The sequence below is a fragment of the Malaya genurostris genome, chromosome 2, assembly GCF_030247185.1.
Source record: "Malaya genurostris strain Urasoe2022 chromosome 2, Malgen_1.1, whole genome shotgun sequence".
NCBI classification, from domain to species: domain Eukaryota; kingdom Metazoa; phylum Arthropoda; class Insecta; order Diptera; family Culicidae; genus Malaya; species Malaya genurostris.
In genome coordinates, this window is record NC_080571.1 from 222,439,310 (window position 1) to 222,461,009 (window position 21,700).

General features: G+C 35.8%; 1 protein-coding gene across 9 annotated transcripts in view; it reads right to left on the reverse strand.

Moving 5' to 3' along the window:
* LOC131427722 (aquaporin AQPAe.a) overlaps positions 1–21,700 on the reverse strand; it is a 121,024-nt gene that overhangs the window by 1,702 nt on the left and 97,622 nt on the right. For all 9 annotated transcript variants that reach the window (XM_058591171.1, XM_058591168.1, XM_058591170.1 and 6 more), the window contains 3 exons: positions 14,352–14,495; positions 201–410; positions 56–136 (listed from right to left, as the gene is read on the reverse strand). In XM_058591171.1, coding sequence (XP_058447154.1) covers positions 56–136; positions 201–410; positions 14,352–14,495 — 435 coding nt within the window. The remainder of the gene's footprint in view (positions 1–55; positions 137–200; positions 411–14,351; positions 14,496–21,700) is intronic.

The window sequence follows — 21,700 nt, forward strand, 5'->3', positions numbered from 1 at the left end:
TGAGTAAGTACTTACTAGGTACTAGAATCAAACAATTGTTCAATTTAATACTAACCCACTGATCGACCCAGTTGCCCATTACCACAGCTGGTCCAAATGAACGCGCCGGATTCATACTAGCACCAGTGTACTTAATCTGTAATAATAAATTTTAACAGTATAGAAAGTAACAATAAAACATCATCGAAAATAGTTCTCACCGCACTAAGATGGCCGGCAGTGATAGATAGCCCGATAGCTAGTGGGGCAGATCCTTTGATATCGGAACGACGATTGTCACAGACACCATGGACAACAAAAACCAGAATGAAGGTGATTAGAGCTTCAATTAGAACTCCCTGTCCAGGTGTTAGACGTGGATCGATTCCAGTTACACCTAAACCTCCAATGACATCTGATGGAGTGGCTGCCTGCAGAAACAAAGTAAGCACAGAAATTAATTTATTGGAAAATTTGTTGAATCGTAAAGTAATGACTAGAGTGTGTATAACCAGAGTGACGACTTCTCATCCGTAATTTTGGCAACAATTCAAAACATTTAATCCGAGTTCCTGCTAGGCCGCCATGTTTTCGTGACCATCATCTTTTCCGCAAAGACGAAAACAACGAAGAAGTATATAAGTTCGTTGTTGCTAAATATCTGTGATATTTAGCTGTGAAAGTTGATTTTTTTATGTTTGATTATAAATGTGATATCGTTATGAAACGTGCGCTGCCAAATTGTAATACTGACTTTCACAATCGATGAAGTGTTGTATTTTACTTCATTTTGTTAACTTTGCTCTAACTGACTTGCTAGCTTTGATGGCCCCGAAGGACTGAGATGTTGGTTACGATAGCACTAGCTGGAGCGCCTTATTGTTGCCACCGGGCTGATTTAATCCGAAATGTGCAGTGTCGTTAGCTTTACATTGTAATTGACAGATCTTTTGCTCGTTTGGAACTGGAAGCTGTCATTCTAAACGAACAGCTGTTTTCACTCTAGTAATGACCATTATCGATCGAATAGAGCTAGTTCACGTTGATTATGAGGATCAAATTAACTGCTATTCACTAAAATGCCGAAAATGAAATGAAAAGCCAATTCGATTTTTCGAAAGATCAAAAAATCATTTGAAGACGAACATTAGAAGAGGCACGCTGTGTGATTCTACGTTGATCACCATTTATTTACCTGAAGTTTTCGAGAGAGACGAGTTATTCTTCATTACGAACATTGTATCAAACAAATCTCGATGAAAATTAAAGAAGGTCCCAAGTGCCAATGATAGTTTCTCTTTGCTTGCGAGCTGTAATGGAGAATGACTCTTCTTTGGTGGTTCATTTTCCTCATTTTTCCGAAAGCTTCAGGTAAATAAATGATGATCAACGGAACACAACGGAATGGTATTTAAAACCATCCTATTATCATGATACCAGTTTGTGAATAAGTTTAACTGGGACTGCAAAAATATTGTGTTTTCTGAACATTCTTGACTAGGTAATAAAACTTGTCGTCGTCTGCGAAGGTTATGGAATTTTACTATGAAGTTCCGGCGAGCGACCGCAACTAGATTAAAGCCGGGTATAAATAAACGATACAAAAAAATATGAAGTTGAGATCGTTGAGGTAGAGTAAAAAGAGGCTCCAGAGTTAATAGCGAAACGTATTGTAATGAAGTCTCGGATTTGTACTGACATTTCGCGATGAGTGGCTGAAGCCAGTTTAGTAACGATACCCTGAACCCAAGTCTATTGCGTTTAGCTTCCATTAGTTGGTTTATTTTTTCAGAAGCTGCAGAGAAATTAGTTTAGATCGCGTCAACCAGTGGGCGTGATTCTAGCACGAATGCCACAAAGATGGCAAAGTGCCAAAAAAATAGGCGTAATTGTAGATATAGAATAATAAAAGATGTGAAGCACAGTAAGTTTGGTGCAGTTAATCGTTTTGGCATAAATCAGTGTTGAGTTTTTGAAATGTAGTTATTGTTGTTGTGGTCCATGAAATCCAGAACTATTGTTTCAAATAATTTAGATACCGCGCGTAGTGTGACTATCTCACGACAGTTTGATACGTCAGCTTTTGACGTGAATATGTCTTACTTTACTCTGAGGCGCCTTTCCAAATTTACCCTCTGAGAGAAATATTGATCAACAATTTATAGTAAAATTTTCACTTGTTGTTTAATGTAATCAGCTTCAAAATGTTGCAACATGGGTTACTGAACATCGATTAAATTAATAATGTTTGTTACGAGGACCTAAAAATATATAAAGTGGCCAAAATACCTCTGATATCCTATTACCTCTGTGTTCTATTTCCTATACGTCGTTCTGCACAAACTTTTTTAGTGCAATAAAAATTGACATTTCTTTTTTTTATTTGTTTAAAAACATATTTGTTGTCTTGGAAATAAGTTGTTTTAACATTTAGTAAAAAACACAGATATATATATATATATATATATATATATATATATATATATATATATATATATATATATATATATATATATATATATATATATATATATATATATATTCTACAGTTAAATAACAAAATGGCGGTCATTTTTCGATATTCGATCCTTTTCATGCACATTTTTTGTTAATGATTTTTATTAAAAACAATGAATATTTTTGATTTTGGTTGTAGTTACGCTCATAGAGAGAAACTGAGCAAGTAAAATGCCGTTTGGTTCATGTTGATACGTGCAATAGTTTTGGAATACGAGTCACACCCAGTTAATGGAACGTGGTTTCGAGAAAAAGCAATTTTTGAATTTTTGATGGATGTTTAAAGTTAAAACTGCGATTTTCCACGAAACAATTCGCCATTTTGTGGCTGTAAACCTCCTACTCCTAGCTCACATTCGTGGATCATTAAAATTTCATAATCAATAAACCAAATAGTATGCTGGGTTTTATAGGGCGCTTTAGTCATATATTTCAAGACCCGTAAACGTAAAATCAAATAACTGTATAGTACGTATATCAGACTTATCTTGGAATATTACAGTCTTGTATGGAATCCATATAAATATTATAACTCACGAAGAACGCATTGAATCGATCCAAAAACAATTTCTTTTATATGTACTTCGTAAATTAAACTGGATCACATTTCCTCTTCCGTCATATGAAGCACGCTGCTTGCTCATCAGTATACAAACACTTGAAGAACGATATGAATTAAAAAATTGCTTTATTCCATCAACGACATCATTTCTCAACTAGTTCACTACAATCGCAATTAAATTTTTATATAACGCTGGCCGTCAATTACGAAACCGAAAAATATTTTTAGCAAAATGTGGTAATTATGCAAAAAGTAGTCCAGCCAACCGAATAATGTGCCATAACAGATCTCACTATGTCCAAAAATCAAGTTTAAATCACAGATTTATCGAAGAAATAATGATTAGTATATAAGTATGTTAGTAGGGGAGACCGGGGCTAGTTGGCCGAACGGCCGATTCGCAGAGTAGCTTTTCTGATAAGACTATTATGCGTAGTGGTGACATCTATAATGATTTTGGTGACGCATTAGGTCACCCACGTACCGACGTAATTTTAGGTGTTTCTGTGTTGTCGTTTGCGCAGGAGTACTTTTTTTTCCTTTGTTAACACTTGTGAGTAAATTTCTGTTTTTGTAAAGTAATATGTGTAACGTGGATCAATTTATATTTGATTTCCAAAAACGTAGTACCATTGGAAATGGTATTCAAAACTTTACAAAAGGGCATATCGGTTTTCAGTATAACCTTACTTTTATTTTTGTTAATCGTGATTGTTCTCGAAAACATTCATTAGGGCAGGTTGGCCGAGTTTTGTGCGGGGTTGGTTGGTCGAGTTGTAATTTTAGCTTAGAGCAAAGTGCACTTGGATATTCGTGAAATGTTACCCTTTTTTAGACGAAATTGGATTGTATGTTTATATTGATGATTATAAGGAAAAATATACATGAGGAATAAGTAATGGAAATTAATTAAAATCATTGACAAATAGAAATAAGAGATTAGAATCATTAAAAGTTGGAATTTGTCTATAGAAAAGATGATTCCAATATTTTATGAATCAAATGCCATCAAAACTTTTAGCATTTAGAGTTCCTGACAGGATTTCTCGCAGATTGACCCAACCCCGAACAAAACCGTTCATCAATATAGAATCTTCTGCAGATATAAGCCATCCTGAAAATAACAGACCTCTCCCCAAGGAAGGTATGTGAACTTATTCGGAGGAGCGTCCAAGTCGCGAATCGCGAATTGATCCAAAATTTTACCAATTCTCTAATCAAAGCAGCATTAGAGGAGTAAAAAATGGAAACAATCGTAAGCGCAAACGCTGGTAGAGGAAAAGGTAGGAGGGAAGCTGAAAAAGTTTACTAATGCTGCCGAAACTAATTCCAGAATAGTGAAAAAGACTCAAAAACCAGTTTTTTCACATACTTGTATAATAAAAATAATGCATACCAACTATTTTAAGTAATGAAAACGTTTATTGATACAATTGTCACATATTTTTTAAAACTTGGCCAACCTACCCTGATTCTGGAGCTAGTTGGCCAATTTTGTTCTCCGCATCTGATTGTTAATAACTATTTTTCTGATTTTTCAGGGATGAAAAAAATCACACATGTGCTCGAAAGAAGTATCTTCACGACAGCGTAAAGCGTTTATCAAAAAGTCACTAGGCTGATTAAAACAAGATTTATTGCAAGCCGCACAAGCAATAATCAAAAATATTTTTTTCAAATTGACATTTCATGGAGCATAATGTATCATTGTAGCTAGGCGTTTAATTCTGAATGTAAAATCCAAATGATTGAACCGATAAAAGTAGAACGATGCTGTGTTTATAAATGATGAAAGTAAAAAATAAGTCGTTCATTGATCTCTCCTTTCACACTAAATTTTGGTTTTCTGTAACAAAATGGAATATTTATTTCTTGAAGTTAAAGATTTCATGTCGCGGAACGAGCAGCTTGCAATGTATATAAATGACCGAAATAAGCTCATTCGAAAATAACGAAGCATACATTCAATAGTTGAACGTCAACATTCATCCTTGACTCACCAAATCTTTTATCTTGGAGTACTTTTACAAATCATGTATGACATTGTTGTTCTGTGAGTACAACTATCTGTCAACATGTAGAACAATGCCGAAGAATGGGCCCTTTTGTATATTACACACCTGTTACGACAATCGGAGATTCCCCTTGCTCGTCAATACACTATTTTTTCAATTCAGCATTCAACAAGTTTGAATGGGTTTGTCGAATCTATTGCCATATGAACATAAACTGTCAGTAGGATTCAGAGTGTAACACAATTCATAGAGGCGGATGGTGTGTAACTACAGGTTATTCGCAATGGTGCTGTTACACGCTAACGTGCATTATTCAAAGCATGTTTTACCGGGTGACATGCATGACAATCACGTTTGTGTACAGCTATAATAGTACATTTCCCGAAACACGACTGACTGCAACATGCTGGTGACACACTGCAAGCAAAGTGAAGGTGGATGCGCATGGTTGAATTGACATGATGCATTTCGAATGGATGATCATGAGATAATTTGTTGGACGACTTGTGTACTCTGTACTCTGTACGCAAGCGAAAAATAGAAAAACATCCATTGCTGAACTTTCTACTGCGAAAATGTTTAGCTAGATTGTGAATAACAATATCTCTGTTTTCAGTTTATGACCTTGAGGTTCCCGTGCCAGCTCTCATGAACATGTATTGCTACAATCCACCAAACAGTTTGGCAAATATGGTGCTCTTCTTCAAAACTGCCACTTATTCAATTTTCGAAACAAAGGAACACCAATCGTAGCTAACCGTTGAGTTAACAGTATAATTGCGCATCTTAACTTGATTAATCCGTCGTGTGCTATGATCACGTACGAAGCTTACATATTCAGCAAAGTGCTTTCCGCATCGATCATCACATCCTTTCTTATCAGGGGCCGTTTGTATGCCGGCCCTGTCATGGCACATTCAACACGTTGCCCATTTACAGCTGTTAAAGTATACTGGAAGAATGTAGGCAGATGGACGTGCCGGTTCAAGTTCAATGTGAAAAGGCATCCCATTCGTTGAGTGTCTGAAATTGTAGTCGGGTTATAATTTACCACGCACAAATTTGAGTTCTAGAATCTGACATACGGCAATTGATGCCATCGCTTGCGGCGATTCCTAAAACTCACAACACACAATGACTCTATTAACATTATACTAAAAAACCTGTTTTAATCCACCTAGTGGTGTAATGATGCCTTTCTCATGTACATATAATATTGTGGTATTCTATTGAAAAATTTTCTCTTCGATTTTTGAAAGAAACCAAGTGATTGTTTATGCATAACATACAGAATAAAACAGTGCTTTGATTGCGTAAGCCATCCTTAAGAGAACGAAATGGGTTCACTATTATATGCACTTCCGGCACCGCAACCATCGCTGAGAAAAGTGAGTGAAATCCATTTTGGTATATATGACCACTATTTCTGGTACTTCCGGAACCGGATACTGGGAACCAGGATAGCCGGAATCGAATTGTTTAGTTGCCTACTGATAATGACTATCGATTTGTGTAGTTTTGAGACCAGTTTAGAAAAATTTTCACGTTTTTTGTTTCGCCGGTTTAAGTGACGGTGTACAATATTGAACACACATTACCCTATAATTCCGGAACCGGAAGTTGGATCCGGATGAAATTCAGGAATTCCGTATGGGACCGGAAGACCTTTCATTTGAATCTAAGTTTGTGGAAATCGGTCAAACCATCGCTGAGAAAAGTGAGTGAGATCCATTTTGGTATATATGACCACTATATCTGGTACTTCCGGAACCGGATACCGGGAACCAGGATAGCCGAAATTGGTTTGTTTAGTTGCCTACTGATAATGACTATCGATTTCTGTAGTTTTGAGACCAGTTTAGAAAAATTTTCACGTGTTTTGTTCCGCCGGTTTAAGTGACGGTGTACAATATTGAACACACTTTACCCTATAATTCCGGAACCGGAAGTTGGATCCTGATGAAATTCAGGAATTCCGTATGGGACCACGAGACCTTTCATTTGAATCTAAGTTTGTGGAAATCGGTCAAACCATCGCTGAGAAAAGTGAGTGAGATCCATCACTAACACTATCTTTTCGTAGGATCTTTCTGCTATGCAAGTTTGGTGCTTGTTGTTTGCAGGAAAGTATGAAAAAACTGAAAATCTCATTGGGCAGCTTTTCGATGTAAAGTTTTGCTTCGACTAAATAGATGTTTTATCCGTCATTTCTTTGACATACTAATTATCTCAAAACAGTAACTTTATGGACATTTCAAGAAGCATAATGCATCATTGTTGTGGGATAAAATGTCTTTTGTTGTGTGTCATGCCACTGATTTGTTGTGAGACATATTTTACGGCTGGTGGGGCATTATGTCTGAGGCGAGCGAAAAAACTAAGAATGTGGCCGTTTTGGAAAATGTGTTTATATCAATCAATTCTTATCTTTTCTATTGGATTCAATGAAAATTATGTTCCTCATCCGTATTGCAATGAAATACTTACATTCTCGAGGAAAATATATCAATACACTTGGAAATATCTCAATGTTTTCTTAAGGGGGGCATATTATAACACTTTACCCTAATGACTATGGGACCACGAGACCTTTCATTTGAATCTAAGTTTGTGGAAATCGGTCAAACCATCTCCGAGAAAACCTAGTGAGATTATTTGACACACACACACACACACGCACACACACACACACACACACACACACACACACACACACACACACACACACACACACACACAGAGAGAGAGAGACATTGCTCAGCTCGATGAACTGAGTCGAATGGTGTATGACACTTGGAAGATTATTGGTATATACAAAAATTTTTTGTTCGATTTTAAGGGTTAACTTTTTCATATAAGAGTGCATCTTTGCTGAGGGGTTATCTACCTTCCGGCTCGAGAAAAGAATAACAAAACATGTACTAATCGACGCTTTTTAATTCATTGAAATAACATTCCCATTTCCTAGAGTTATCAAAAGATTGGGCTTCTTTTCTCGATCCGGAAGGTAAGTAACCCCTTAAAAAGGATGAATACTTATATTAAGATAAGATCTTTAGGTTTTTCAAACAAATTACTTACGATTTGTTCTCATATCAAAGATTTTTTTTCTGAAAATCTGAATTAGTTAGTATGACGACAGGCCCAGAGCAAGTAAACATCGGAACAAAACATTGTTTGGAATTTTATTGCAGAGTTACTATGTGGTGTTTTCGGATATTTAGTTTCGATTTAAAAGTGCTCAAGTATTCCCAATGTGACAGACATAAAATAACATTCCGTGTTTACTTATTGTAATTCGACGAACTGAGTCTAATAATATATGAAACTCGGCTCTCCGGGCCTCGGTTGTAAAGTCGGTTTTCCACAGCCATTGCATAGCCTTTCTATATGAGAAAGGCAAAAATAGATAAAAACCTGCCTAAGTACGTTGGCAACAATATTCTAAACATTCAGAATCAAATCATGTAAGAAGATTAAATTGTTACAAGACATGAATACGACAGAGAGCTCGGAATTGTGCTTACGCGTAAACCACCAGTTAACTATCACTGTTCATGAAAACTGTGCCAGCGAGAGACAACCAAAGTTTCGCTGTCAACACTGTGTTTTCCGAAAGCATGTCAAGCATAATGTACGTTATGGATTTGTTCCTGAATAGAGTTAATCACGCGATATGATGAAAACATCTATACAGAACACGAAGGGAAATGAAATTTTCATTGCCACACCTACAATATTTGATTTCTCTATGGCATCGTTTCTCCAAACTTTTCACGTCTGAGAAAATTTTAACCTTGAATTTTCATTCATTGTTTTTTAGATGTGATAATGCAAATGGGTGAGCCACTCTACGCGAAGTTATCAAAAATCAGAGCCGACTTTATAGGATGCCATTGAAATAGAAATCTATTATTAGTTAGTGAATCTTCACTTAATTCTGTTGCATCCCAAATTCTATTCGACAGTCCTAATCTTTATTTTGGAAGATTTTCGAAACACATTGTATTTAATTACCGATATTATTATGTAAGCATGTTGTATGCTTGCACCCGGTGAACGACCGCAACTAGGTTAAAAACGATATAATAATAATAATAATTGTATGCTTACAAGTCAGAATCTTTTAAAGGATCCAAAATGTACAGATATTTTTCCGATTTGCATGATCTTGAATTTAGTAGAAAGGTCTGAAAAAAATCTCACTTAAAGTTCGTCTGTGTGATTTGTTTTTATACTTATAGTCAATGAGAATAGAATAATAGGTTTCATTTTTATCAACCCGGGTTGGCGGCTTAATGCATAGGGCGCTGGTGTTCGAGTCTGAGTCTGGGGGATACTGATTGTTTAATAGAAATCTTACTCAGAGTATTTTCGAATCAATGCAATTTCAGATGAGCAAATGAGCAATTAGCAAATTTTGCGATTCGTGCTTTTTGACGGCCTGAATCAATTAAAGGTATCATAAATAAGCTGTTAACTGTCATGTCAGCATGTGTGTTTATTAGTAATCAGTTTATTCACTCGACGATAGATATGATCTACAAAAATAGACTACGATTGAATTGTAACCTACAATCAATGATCAGAGTAAAGTTGCTACAAATTAGTGACCGGCATTTATTTCTACCACTAATCGAAGTCGAGCAACCTAGGCTAATAACGAAGTAAGTGGTTAATGTACAATTCAGTCTATCGATGACCGACTCACTAATTACACACTTTTCCAGTGAGCTGCCTACTTACACACCATAGTCCATAAATCTATTCACTGGTCATGAATCTTTAACTCCAGCGCTTACATTTTAGGGTAACCATGGTCATATTCATCTGAGCGCCTCCATTCATCCCATTGTCGGATTTCTCCGCACGTTTTTGTACACAGCAACATACATACTGTCTGAGACTATAATGCAGGGACATCAAACTACATTTTTCAGCAGTAATGATATTTTAGAATGCGTCCAATTTTTATCAGTAACATCAGAATGATAAATGAATTGTCATTATTATCATTGTAATTCAGAATTTGTTTCATTTGGTTTGAGTAATAATTAATGCTATTATAGGTTGGATAAAATATACAGCAAATAATCTGCCTATTGAGCTGTGACCGTATCATATTATAAATTAATATTAACATCTAAATAGACCTGTAAGTATTTAGCCTATAACGTTTGCATATTAAAAATTGACGAAAATTACCGATTTCATCACGCGCGCTGATGAAACTACCCATGCGGCATCAATCATAGTAACCCATGAGTCAGCAGACAAAATTTGACAGCTCCATCAGTCGAACTCTAATCGTGATGACAAAAACGGTGAAGCAATTCTGTTCCAAAGTGTGCGCCTTCAAAGAACGGCACCTCGCCGCGTCGAAAACGAACTTCGCGCGGTGGACGCCGGATAAAGGTCTATTCAAACCTTTTCGATCCGGTTCAGTACCGGCACAGATCCGATCACAGACGGAAATATTCTTCCACACGTTTCACAACGTGTATATTCATTTGTCCGGCTCAGTATCGACACGAAACGGTGCTGGAGAAGTGTGAATACACGCATTTGAACGTTTTCGAGAAAATTAGCGGTCCAGAACCGAACGGGAAAGGTTTGAATATGCTTTAAGCCCGCTCCGCCCTCTACAACATCTTGGTACTATTATACAACTATCAGAGCACCGAAAAAAAACCCGGTTCCGGACGGCCAACTACCCTGAACGGCAAGAAGTTCTTAACTGTCTAACAGACAAAACGCACGCTATATCGATCCTTTCAATTTTCTTAGAGATGTTTAGACCGATTTCAATAAGAAGATTATTTTTGGTTTGCTGATCAAGCTTGAAGATCAAATTGCCAACACTTTCGATTCCGGAGATAGAATTGGCACATTCCTCAGGCACACTTTTGTAAACTAATCAATCTGAATGAATTTGTATAAAAAAATTAGTCCAAATTCGTGTCAGACATTATCTAAGAAATGAATGCTATAATGACATATTTTGAATAACAAGATAAAGGCATTAGCATACCACTAGGTGGATCAAGAAGAAGGTGCTTGAACATTGGTATTAAATTGTATATATTAGGGATGATAAAAAATCGGATTCATACCTTATTTGCGTATGTTTTTAATGTTTGGTGACAAGTAACGTAGCTTATTATTTCCTTGAAAGCATTGTCGAAAGCCCTACTCTTCTGAATGATCCAAATAAAATTAGAGATTTAGTATGTCAACCATTCATTATTTGTTACCTCTTCAAAAAACTTTCCGGATGTGGAATTATTTTAGGTCATTGTGAGTTACTGAGTTACAGGAACCTTTTTTTATCCACCTAGTAGTGTAATGATGCCTTTCTCATATTACTTATAATTCCAAAAATATCACTAGAAGATTCTGACGAGAATTTTTTTTCAATCTTGAATAAAATAAGAAACTTTCTTTGGGTATGAACTAACCTCACCTTTTCAATTTGTAAACAGTTAAGTCAAGTTAATAAAAATTTTTCTTCATTTTACATCGTCGTACTAAATGACTTTATAGATCTGGAACCGGAAGTCGAACAATTAAACAGCAACCTATGGGACTATAAGAACTTTTATTTGAGCCTAAGTTTGCGGAAATCGATCAAATCATCTCTGAGAAATTTGAGTGAGTCTCGTTTTAGACTTTTTGACCACTATTGATTTTTTATTTTTTAGTGACATTATTACTCACACACACATACATTGCTCAGCTCGATAAACTGTGTCGAACACTTAGCCCTTCGGGCCAATTTTCGCTAGTCAAATTTTTCAGTAATTGCATAAAGTTTCTATATAATAAAGGTAATGAGTATAGTTTTATAGAAAAACATCGTTATCATGATTTTGTAATAACACTAACAAGTAGGTACAAATTTAATAAAAGTTTTACAAATTTACATATTTTTTACCCGGAAAATATAGATTTAAATGTTGCAACCCTGCACGCTATACGAAATTGAATAAACCACGATGCGAATGGAGCAAAGCCGCACGTACCAAAGAATACCAGTTTTGCATAATCATTTTCAATTACGATTTGAATGTTTTGACACTCATCGCCCTATAATTTCGGAACCGGAAGTCGGATCTGGATGAAATTGCATAGCAGATTTTGGGGCAATGAGAGCTTTAATTTGAATCACGATTTGTGAAAATCGGTTTAACCGCTGCACAGCGGTCCCAATCATGTCAGAACACGCGTTTTTTATTTATGCTTCAGAGATTCATTTTGGATCTTTCATGTTTTCAGAAGAATTTCTTTTTGGAATAGTCACATGATTGCTTGATGTCACATGATTGGGACCACTGTGCGCTGCTTAGAAATCAAAGCGAGTTCTGTTTTTGGAGCTTTTCTTCACTATTATCGGTGCTTTCGAAACCGGAAACCGGAGACTAGTAGTCCTAAAATAGTTTTATATATTTTCTAACTAACAAGATCTGCCAACTAGATGAATTTAGCAGTAAGTTTTATAAAAATGTGCACCTCGTTTCACCATCGCTTGAGAAAAAAATCTGAATATTGAAAATTTTCATTAATCGCTCTGTGATTCCGGAACTGGAAATCAGATCTGGATCTTCTGGAACTTCTCGAGGACTTTTTAAAGAATTTTAAGACGTTTTATTTTCTTCTTAGTTTGTGAAAATCGGTTAAGATATATCCGAGAAAATTGAGTTCGCATTCTTTCCTAAATTTCTACATATTTCCTTATAGTTCCTGAAGTAAAATCCAAATGAATTTCAGCAAAAATAGCACACGCTTGCGCCGTCACGTGAGCGAAAGTACTTTTGAACCTTCCCACACAAAGAAAAACTACCGACATGTAAGTGGAAAAAAGGAAATCCGTGTATTGATAAAATATTGCATTTTAATGGGGAAAATACTGTGCAAGCCCGGTTCAACCGGGACTTTCTGAATGATGTGTAATGTTTATGTTTCTTTGAAGTTATACATCTGACAAAATGTGTCTCACAGGAGCTTCCGTTGAATTGACTAAATCTTGATAATCCAATTCGTATGGTATGGGTACAACACAATCGCGTTATATTTAAGCATTGACCGTACCAGTGACCAATATAAAGACCTTGAACACAGAGGACCAGACAGAACTCTGAGGAAATTTTGAAGATGAAGCTCAATTGTCGATTTGCTTTGCGTATGATGTTATCATAGTGTAGCTTAAAAGTCAATTCGCGATCCAAAGTGACCCCAAGGTCTTTTATATGCTCAGTTCGAGCGAGGAGGCGTCCCGAGATTTCATAACCGAAACAATTGGGTTCTTCTTCCGGTGGAACGAAATAATACTGCACTTCTCGACGCTCCAAAGTACAAATGGTTATGAACATTGAATCCGAAAATAGTAATAGGTTTGAGAGATATAAATTGTGATAGAGCTGGTAGAGAAACATGGTTAGAATAGTTCCTACCCACCGTATTCCATTTACTCTGATTTCTCTAAAGCTTTTGACAATTGTTATTATTTTGTTACTTTATCAAGTCTCGGCTTCTACCTGTAGATCACTTGTCAAGGTAGCACGTGTGGCTTTTGAAAACATTAATTACCAGAAGTCGTGGGTTCAGTAGTTTCTAGCAGTAACGAGTAATATAAGAAAGACATAATCACAACACTAAGTGGATTAAAATAGTGTTCTTATGACTACGCCGCCGTAAATCATGCTCACACAGGTTGTAGGTAAAGATTTTATAAAAGATTTGAGCCTCGCAGCACCGATATGATCATTTAGGTCCGTTAAACTTTATTGCAATTCAGGGCAGTTTCTTGAGCATAGGAATTGGTTAATACCATTAGGCTCGATCAGACGCTCTCTGTGTATACAACAAAAACTAATTACGGCGTCAAACCTCCTACCGATACTCTGATCATGTAGCAACGATGCCATCTGATTAATATACCAAATCGTGAGAAAAATTCTAGCCTTACTACCCTTTAAAGATTCACGCTGACTAGACTTCGATCCGAACGATGACTTGAGGCTCTCGTATGGAATATGTGAGCAATTTCGATTCAATGCGTACGATTAAGTTGTTTATCTGTGATCGCGGTTATTGTTTCCATCTAATGCTATTACGTGTTAGCTATATCCAAACCAGATGTGATCGTTCGGATTAAAGTAATTTCTATTACTGCATTCGAAAAATTTGCTTGAAAGATGATCAAAAACTACACTTGTTACGTATACCTACTTATATTATGGAAAATAGCCCCTAGTCTGACAATTACAGTTTGCACATACCTTAATAATCGCAGCACCTGCGATCGCTCCCACACATTGTGACACGATGTAGAAGGCTCCCTTCAGTATGCTAATGTCGGCCGTTACCATTAAGCCAATTGTAACCGCTGGGTTGATGTGGCAGCCGCTCACGTGCCCAAACGCCTGCAAAGTGGTACACAAACGAGAATTATTTATTAATTATGTTATTAATTTCTGCGCGATGATCGGCTTTGTTTGTGCGTGATTTGAATAGGTGTTACAAATTTATTGTGTTTTGACTAGTGTTGTCAATTGAGAGTTTAAAATTTAAATGCCCATCCAATATAACAATAATCATTAGTTATTTAGGGGTTTCGTATCGCATGGGAACCGGATTATGCTTAGTGCACATAACATCTTACTATTTTTTTACGTTTCGTCTTCGACTCATCAGTGCATTAGCAGTTTATGGTGAATTGCTAACACCACCTAACAAACAACAACTAGTAGGTTTCCAGGAGTTTCACATCGTTTTTTTTGCAAATTAAGTTAAGTTTACGACTGCTTAACGGTTTACGTTGAAACGTTAGGTGGCATCATCTCGTGGACAACTTGACAGTTCCCATACATCGAGCGTATAAGTAAAATTTTTGGTTCTTGGGTTCCACAACGGTGCCTTGAATGGAATAAAATTTGGAAAAGCTTTTCAATAGTCATCTCATATGCGAAACCCATTAATTAAGGGGCTGGTAGGGTTTAACATTTTTGCAAAATTATTTATTTTTTCTTGGTGTAAACAATTTGAGAATTTTTCGTCAAATTTTCAAGCCTATCGGAACCAAACTCTGGAAGTTATGGGCCATTCTCTTTTCTTATTTTGTACTGTGAAGCAGCAAGATCGTGCGCCCATGGGCAAGTGTTCTGCTTCGATTGCCTTGAATATTTGACAAAACATTCTTGAAATGTTTTATTATGACAAAATCCACAGAAAATATATGATTTTTCGAAAGTGTTGAAATCTTAATCTAAATGTTCATTAATTTTTTCAAAGTAAACTCAAGTGTTTTCCTTATCACATTCCATTGATGAATTCAGATGATCCGAGACTGCACTTTTCCGCCTGTTGTTTGTTAAGGATATGAATACTGATGATTGTTAAATGGTAAGATGGTTCAACTCAACGTCTATACGTTTTTCAAAAGTGGAATGAAATAATTTATTCTAACGAAAAATGAAACGAGTTACAATACTAACGCTCTGCAAACCAAAGTAAATCCATGGTAATATAATATTCGCTCGAATCAGTAGCAATTCATCTAATTAAAACATACATGAATGGCTACTAATCACTTGCGGTTTCGTCGATACGTTCTTGTACATATTACATCATAAAAATTACGCTTCTTTTCAATATGTAGCTTGTTACATACATAGTAGAGATGGGCAATTCGTTCGCAAGAGGTTCAAAAGAACTAGTTCTTTTGAAAGAATGAATGAGCAGTAGTTCTTTTTTCGAGAACGGTAGTTCCTCAGTTCAAAGTCGTGGGACCTTTTTTTTGCTCGCCTAACAGAACAACACTAAGTTCTCATTTAGTCTTTGAACAAGCAAACCAACTATGAATAGAACGAACGAACGGCTCTGGAGAACTAGTTCTTTCAATAGAACTTTGCATCACTGAACGGTTCTTTGAAATGAACTGTTTTGCCCATCTCTAATACATAGTAACCGTAAAAAAATGTTATGAATTACAGGTTTTTCTTGCAATCTTTTTGTTTCGTAATTCATTGACTACAATAGATAACTAGCGTCTTCCCGATTTCAGAGGAACGTTTATGAAACAGACTAGGCACAAATCTCCAAATCACCAGGGGAACGTGCCACTTGAGCCAATTAATTCTGAAGATTATAAGATCATAAATTCTGATAGAATTTGCAAAGTATTTACTCGATACAATATGTTTATTGGAGTAGAATGAATACACCTGTAGAAATAAATTTCTTTTCGACTGCCAGTTCATATTGTTCTGATTATAGTTGGAGTGTTTCGATTTGTCAGTGATGAAATTGAAGTTCATATGAAAGCATATAAAAAATCTTGTTGGGAAATGTACTATGCGCCAGTTTCTCGCGAGTTTTCGCACTTAAGCTTCAATCGTTCGCTATCCGGACGCAAAAAAAATCATTTATCGTGGAACCATGTTAATGAAATAACAATGTTGAATAGTTAACATTAAGATCATTCATTGCACTTTAAAGAAAAAATGGCCTAAAAATTTTCCGTTTTAATTCTAAATCTCGAACTTTTCTTCAAATACATCATGAAGTTATGCGATGAATTTCATTAAGGTTTCAACAAAGGTTAAGGAATAATTTTTATTTCTGGATCTTGCGCCGTATTGGCGATAGTAACTGACATTTTTATTTGGCAAAATTCATTTACTAGACTTTACAGATAGTTTTGATTTAAATAATTTTTTTAAAAACTCAATTTTTTTAATCCGTTGTTCCTAGTTGGATTTGTTTATGGTATAAATTCTGCGCGTCACTGATTTACTACAAGCTCGTAAATACTGTTCAGATCTTCTACAATTATTACACTTAGATATTCATCGCCGTACTCTTGGTTTCCACCCATTTCTTAGAATACCTTCATCTAGAACTACTACGGTTATTACTAACCTTTGACTAGTATGTGCCGCCTATTTAACAATTGCTCCATTGTGCTTGACCTTCATCATTCTCGTAATGTTCAAAAAAAACTATTTCTCAGTTATCTGTCTAGATAGGTTCTAGTAACTAGAATATTGTGATTTCGAAGTTTTAGATTTAAGTTATTATGTATTATGTATCATTTGGATCATTGTAATCTGTTGATGCAAAAGAAGAGCAGGTTTTATGCCTGTTGGAGAAAAATTTTCAACTAAACAAGCTCCAGTGGGCTTTTCCCTGCTACACAATAAACAATAAACAATGCATTTTTCCAGATTCCCAAGCTGAGCTATTTGACTGCGTGACGTTCAGAAAAGAGTTTTTTTTAAAGATCATTTTACATTTTTTGCGCGCATATGTTCTCGAATGGTCACCTGTGATAATTTGAGACCTACTTGCTTAAACTTTGCTTGTCCTTGACACAAGGACAAGCTAAGATTGCGCGAAAACAAAGCCACGATTCGTTTATCGTCCGTTTTGATCACTTACCTACCTTACCTTCACTACCGAACCGCAATTTGGAAGGTAATCGACGGTTTTCGACTCCTTAAAACGTTGAACCCACTTTTTACAAACGATACCGACTTTTTAATGTGTTTAGTCGCCACTGCATAGTTCATTTCACGACCTCAAAGCGCTTTCTCCACGGAAGATTGACTTTGAATGAAATTTTGTTTCAAAGCCAAAGACAGAGGTTCTTTCTATCGATCAAAAAAAAAAATAAGTCGATATCACTTACCGATTGCAAGCTATGATGGACACACTTTTACTCTAGACTGTGCTTCTGAGACACACACTTCGGCTAAACCAAGAACTGCTATCAATGTACCACAAAACTCCTCTCCTGCAACTACCAACGACTTCAACACTACGGACAACATTAAAGACGACAAGAAGACGAAAAATCCACAATTAAATTTCTGAAAGTAATGTGAAAAGTGAACCAACTGACCCCTAATCTTCGCTGGGTGATAGTGAGAAAACTTTTTTTTCTCTAGAAAAAGAGTAACAACGAAACCTAGTAGAAAATATCAGTTTTATATTCAAGCAGTTGAATATAATAAACCGACTTCCATAGGTACTTGCGTCGTGTCCTGTCGTGATTTGACCAATCAACACTAATGGGTCAACAATTTGGTAGCGGTTGGTATTCCAATTTCAAATCACATATTATTAGAACAAAAAAATCTGACGCGATCAATTCGGTCGATATTTAATGTTGTTCGAACAATTGTATGTAAAATAAGTGAATATTTGTAAATGCTAGTGCAACTTGTGATTTAGGTGAAATATTCATATAATTATAAGTTGGATCATTAATAATCTATAAAGATCTAGAAATCGATATGTTGAAAGCGCTCATTGGATAATTCTATCAAATTGTATTACAAATAAGACAGATATAATATAATCAAACGCTTATTGCTGCGACTTTCGAGATTGATGATAAAGTAATAAAAAACAACAAGTGATAAGCTGATAGAACATAAATTACGAGCAATATGTATCATAGCAGGCGTTTCAGTTCTTACATCTTAATTAGAACCTTTCTTTGCCGATATTTCGTTCAATAATCCCGCTATCACAAGGACGAAAAACACGGACCATGACTTTGCCAAACGCAGCATGACTGACAGCATGATTTTCTGGGGACTAGAGATTAATGGGGGCAGATTAAATTGAAACGCTTGAATGATTGTTGATCATACAAATGCTGATTTTAGTCGTACTCCAAAGAAAAAAAAAACAAACAAATGAATAACTTGTTCTGTGCCTGGCAGCGGATGGAATTCCCGACCAAATCAAGTTGTTTACATTCCAGTCCAGCCCAGGGTGATACTGCATGAACACCGACATTCCAGAATTTCAATGCGATGGTGTAAATCGAAATTGATAGTTGTGAATAACGCGCAATAAAAACTGTTCTTTCATGCGTTTGAATCGACTACAAATGGAACCTAGGATTATTTTAAGTTAGAAGTGATTGTTTTCCGAAGACATTTAAAATAATGTCAAAGATCCATATCAATCTTCCTGTTTTTCTATCGGATTAACGATTCAGCTAGTTTCATCCAAATTGGTTTACGGAAGTGGTGTAAATAACGCAGAAATACTAGCTCTGAAATCGATTGAACTTGAACTTTGTATTGAGACTACCATCAGTGCCTCGTGTCGGTCGAAGCCCTTCGATCGCAGCGCGCCAACTAAATTAATAGACAAATCAACACCAAATCTTCCAATATCCGCTCATTATCGAGGAAGGGAAAAAACCTGTATGGTGGGTCATGCGTGGCACACTTCTAATTCAAACCTAAATCTCGGTCGAAAATTGACCCATCACCTAATATAAAACACGACGGAATTTTCAGACGTTGTTGATCAACTTGTGCAGTTGTTCAGTCCATAGGAATGAATAGCACAGCATGATTCATTAAAAGCGTTTTACTACCCCCGTTGTCGTCACCAGCCACCAGTGAATGGAACATTTATTGATTGTGATCGCCGTATAGGTACTTCATGTACTACCTGTACTAATTTTATCCATCTCCAAAACAGTTGATGATGTAGTTGTTATTAACCATGTTCTTAGGAAATTTTTTGTTCTAAAACAAATAAGGTTCAAGATTGTTCGTTTTACCTCTCGCAATGGAATCTTCAATGTCGTGGAAACGGTTATTTGTTTGACTTCAAACGTAACAAATATATGCTGCCAGGAGTAGGAAGTTTGATAGAATCATAATTTTTCTCTAAACAGCACCTTCTAGAATTTACATCTAGTGGCTTAAATGTTTTATCCAAGAATTGATCCAAAATACTACATGGAATGAAACGTCCCGAAAAGACGGGAACAGTTTCGAACCGTGTATATTTTTGTTGGAAACAAGCCTCTAGCTGGCCCAATACCAAATTCCATGACAATCTATCCACTAGTGTTTGAATAACAGCTGATCGTTTATTGATCCACCATTCCCCGTATTCTCCAGACCTGGCCCCCAGCGACTATTATCTATTTCCAGGTTTTTCCATGGGAAAAAGTTTTCGTAGAATGCTGAGGTCATTGCAAAAACAAAACTTCAAAACTTTTTTTTTCAAAGGGCATCAAAATGTTGGATGGATCAAGTGTACCGCTCTAGATGGAGATTATACCGAAACAGAAAAAAAATTATTAAATTTACATGTGACATAATCCTACAAACGATACAATTCATAACCACTTAACTTGTCAAATGATGCAAAATTCAATTTGTACAAAAAATTATAGGCTTCAAGTGTAATTTGCACTCGGCTACCAAGTGCCGCTGTATGGATTTATATGTATCATTTATTCTTTAAGCAGCTATGTGCTTCTATAGCTCAGTCGATTAACTGGCGTGCTAATGTTTCTCGGAGAGATATGTCTGTTGTTTTTTTCATTTCATTTAATTTCAAGCCATGCAATTTTCAAATCCAACTTTTTACATGTTCTCGAATATAAGTTTGTGTGAAATACGACGCCCCGTTTATGTGCATCTTATGAGATGTAAAACCACAAGATTTTTTCGAACGTTGGAAGAATAAAAAAGTTTGTGATGGTGACATCTCTGACATATACCACGTGAATCGAAAAAAAAATTTGACGAAAATTTTTGTTTGCAGCAAATGTTTGTAAAAAATGCAACAGATATTGTTATCAAGCAAATGGTTAGAAATAATCCTAAATATTTTAAAATCTCGAATGCAAAATGAAATTATGTTCTCAAAAAAAGATTATCTCAAGTCTAGCATAAAATTTGACACTTGGGCAGGAAATGTGCTTCCAGCGTCTGTATAGTATCGGTATTTTGTCATCCTGCTAACTGATTCATTGATTTTTATGTATTATTTAGTAGAATTTCGTATAGTATCCGCTTCGGTCTTGGTCCTGCTTTTATGCCAAAAGCGGTACAAACGAGTATTGCCCAAACGTTTTTAGATTAATTTGGCTAGAATAAGTTCTTCACATACACTTAGAAGGATTCGTGGCTTTCTATTTTCTTTTCTTTCAAGCGATATAAAAAAGTAAACTACAAAACGTAGATTCTGATTGAGATAGATGAAGTTAGCATAGCAAAGAAGCAAACCCACATTCACACCATGAGTTGTGAAGGGTATTTTTTAAGAACTAGCTTATTCAAATTAAGAAAAGGCTAATTTTTTTTATTTGGTAGCCGATGTATTTGATTTAAGTTCACTCCACTAACCGCTCTAGAGAAGTAAGTTTTCACAAAAGTTTACTTGCCTTAAATTAAACATCGTGACCAGTCTAACAACTAGAACCATGTGATGCGCCTGATATACGTGCAATACACTCAGTGCCATTTCCAACTAGATTATCTTCAAAAGCAAACATAACTGAAACAATTTAATTAGCTTCGCACCCGTTTATCTACACTCTGTGGCTACTGTTCCTTACTAAGGTCTCCCTGATTAACAAAGAATATGATAGCAAAGAATACGATGCGCTTATTTACAAACTGTTCACTTAGATAGGAATCTACGTCATACTGCAGCATAACGCTAATTACTAGTTGTAACACTCGGTGAGCAATTTTGATATTATTTGCAAAAACAAATAGCAAACATCTTCTTCATACAAGCACCAGTGCATTTATTGTACTATTTTTTTATTTTTAAACGACGATATCAAAGGAAACACTTT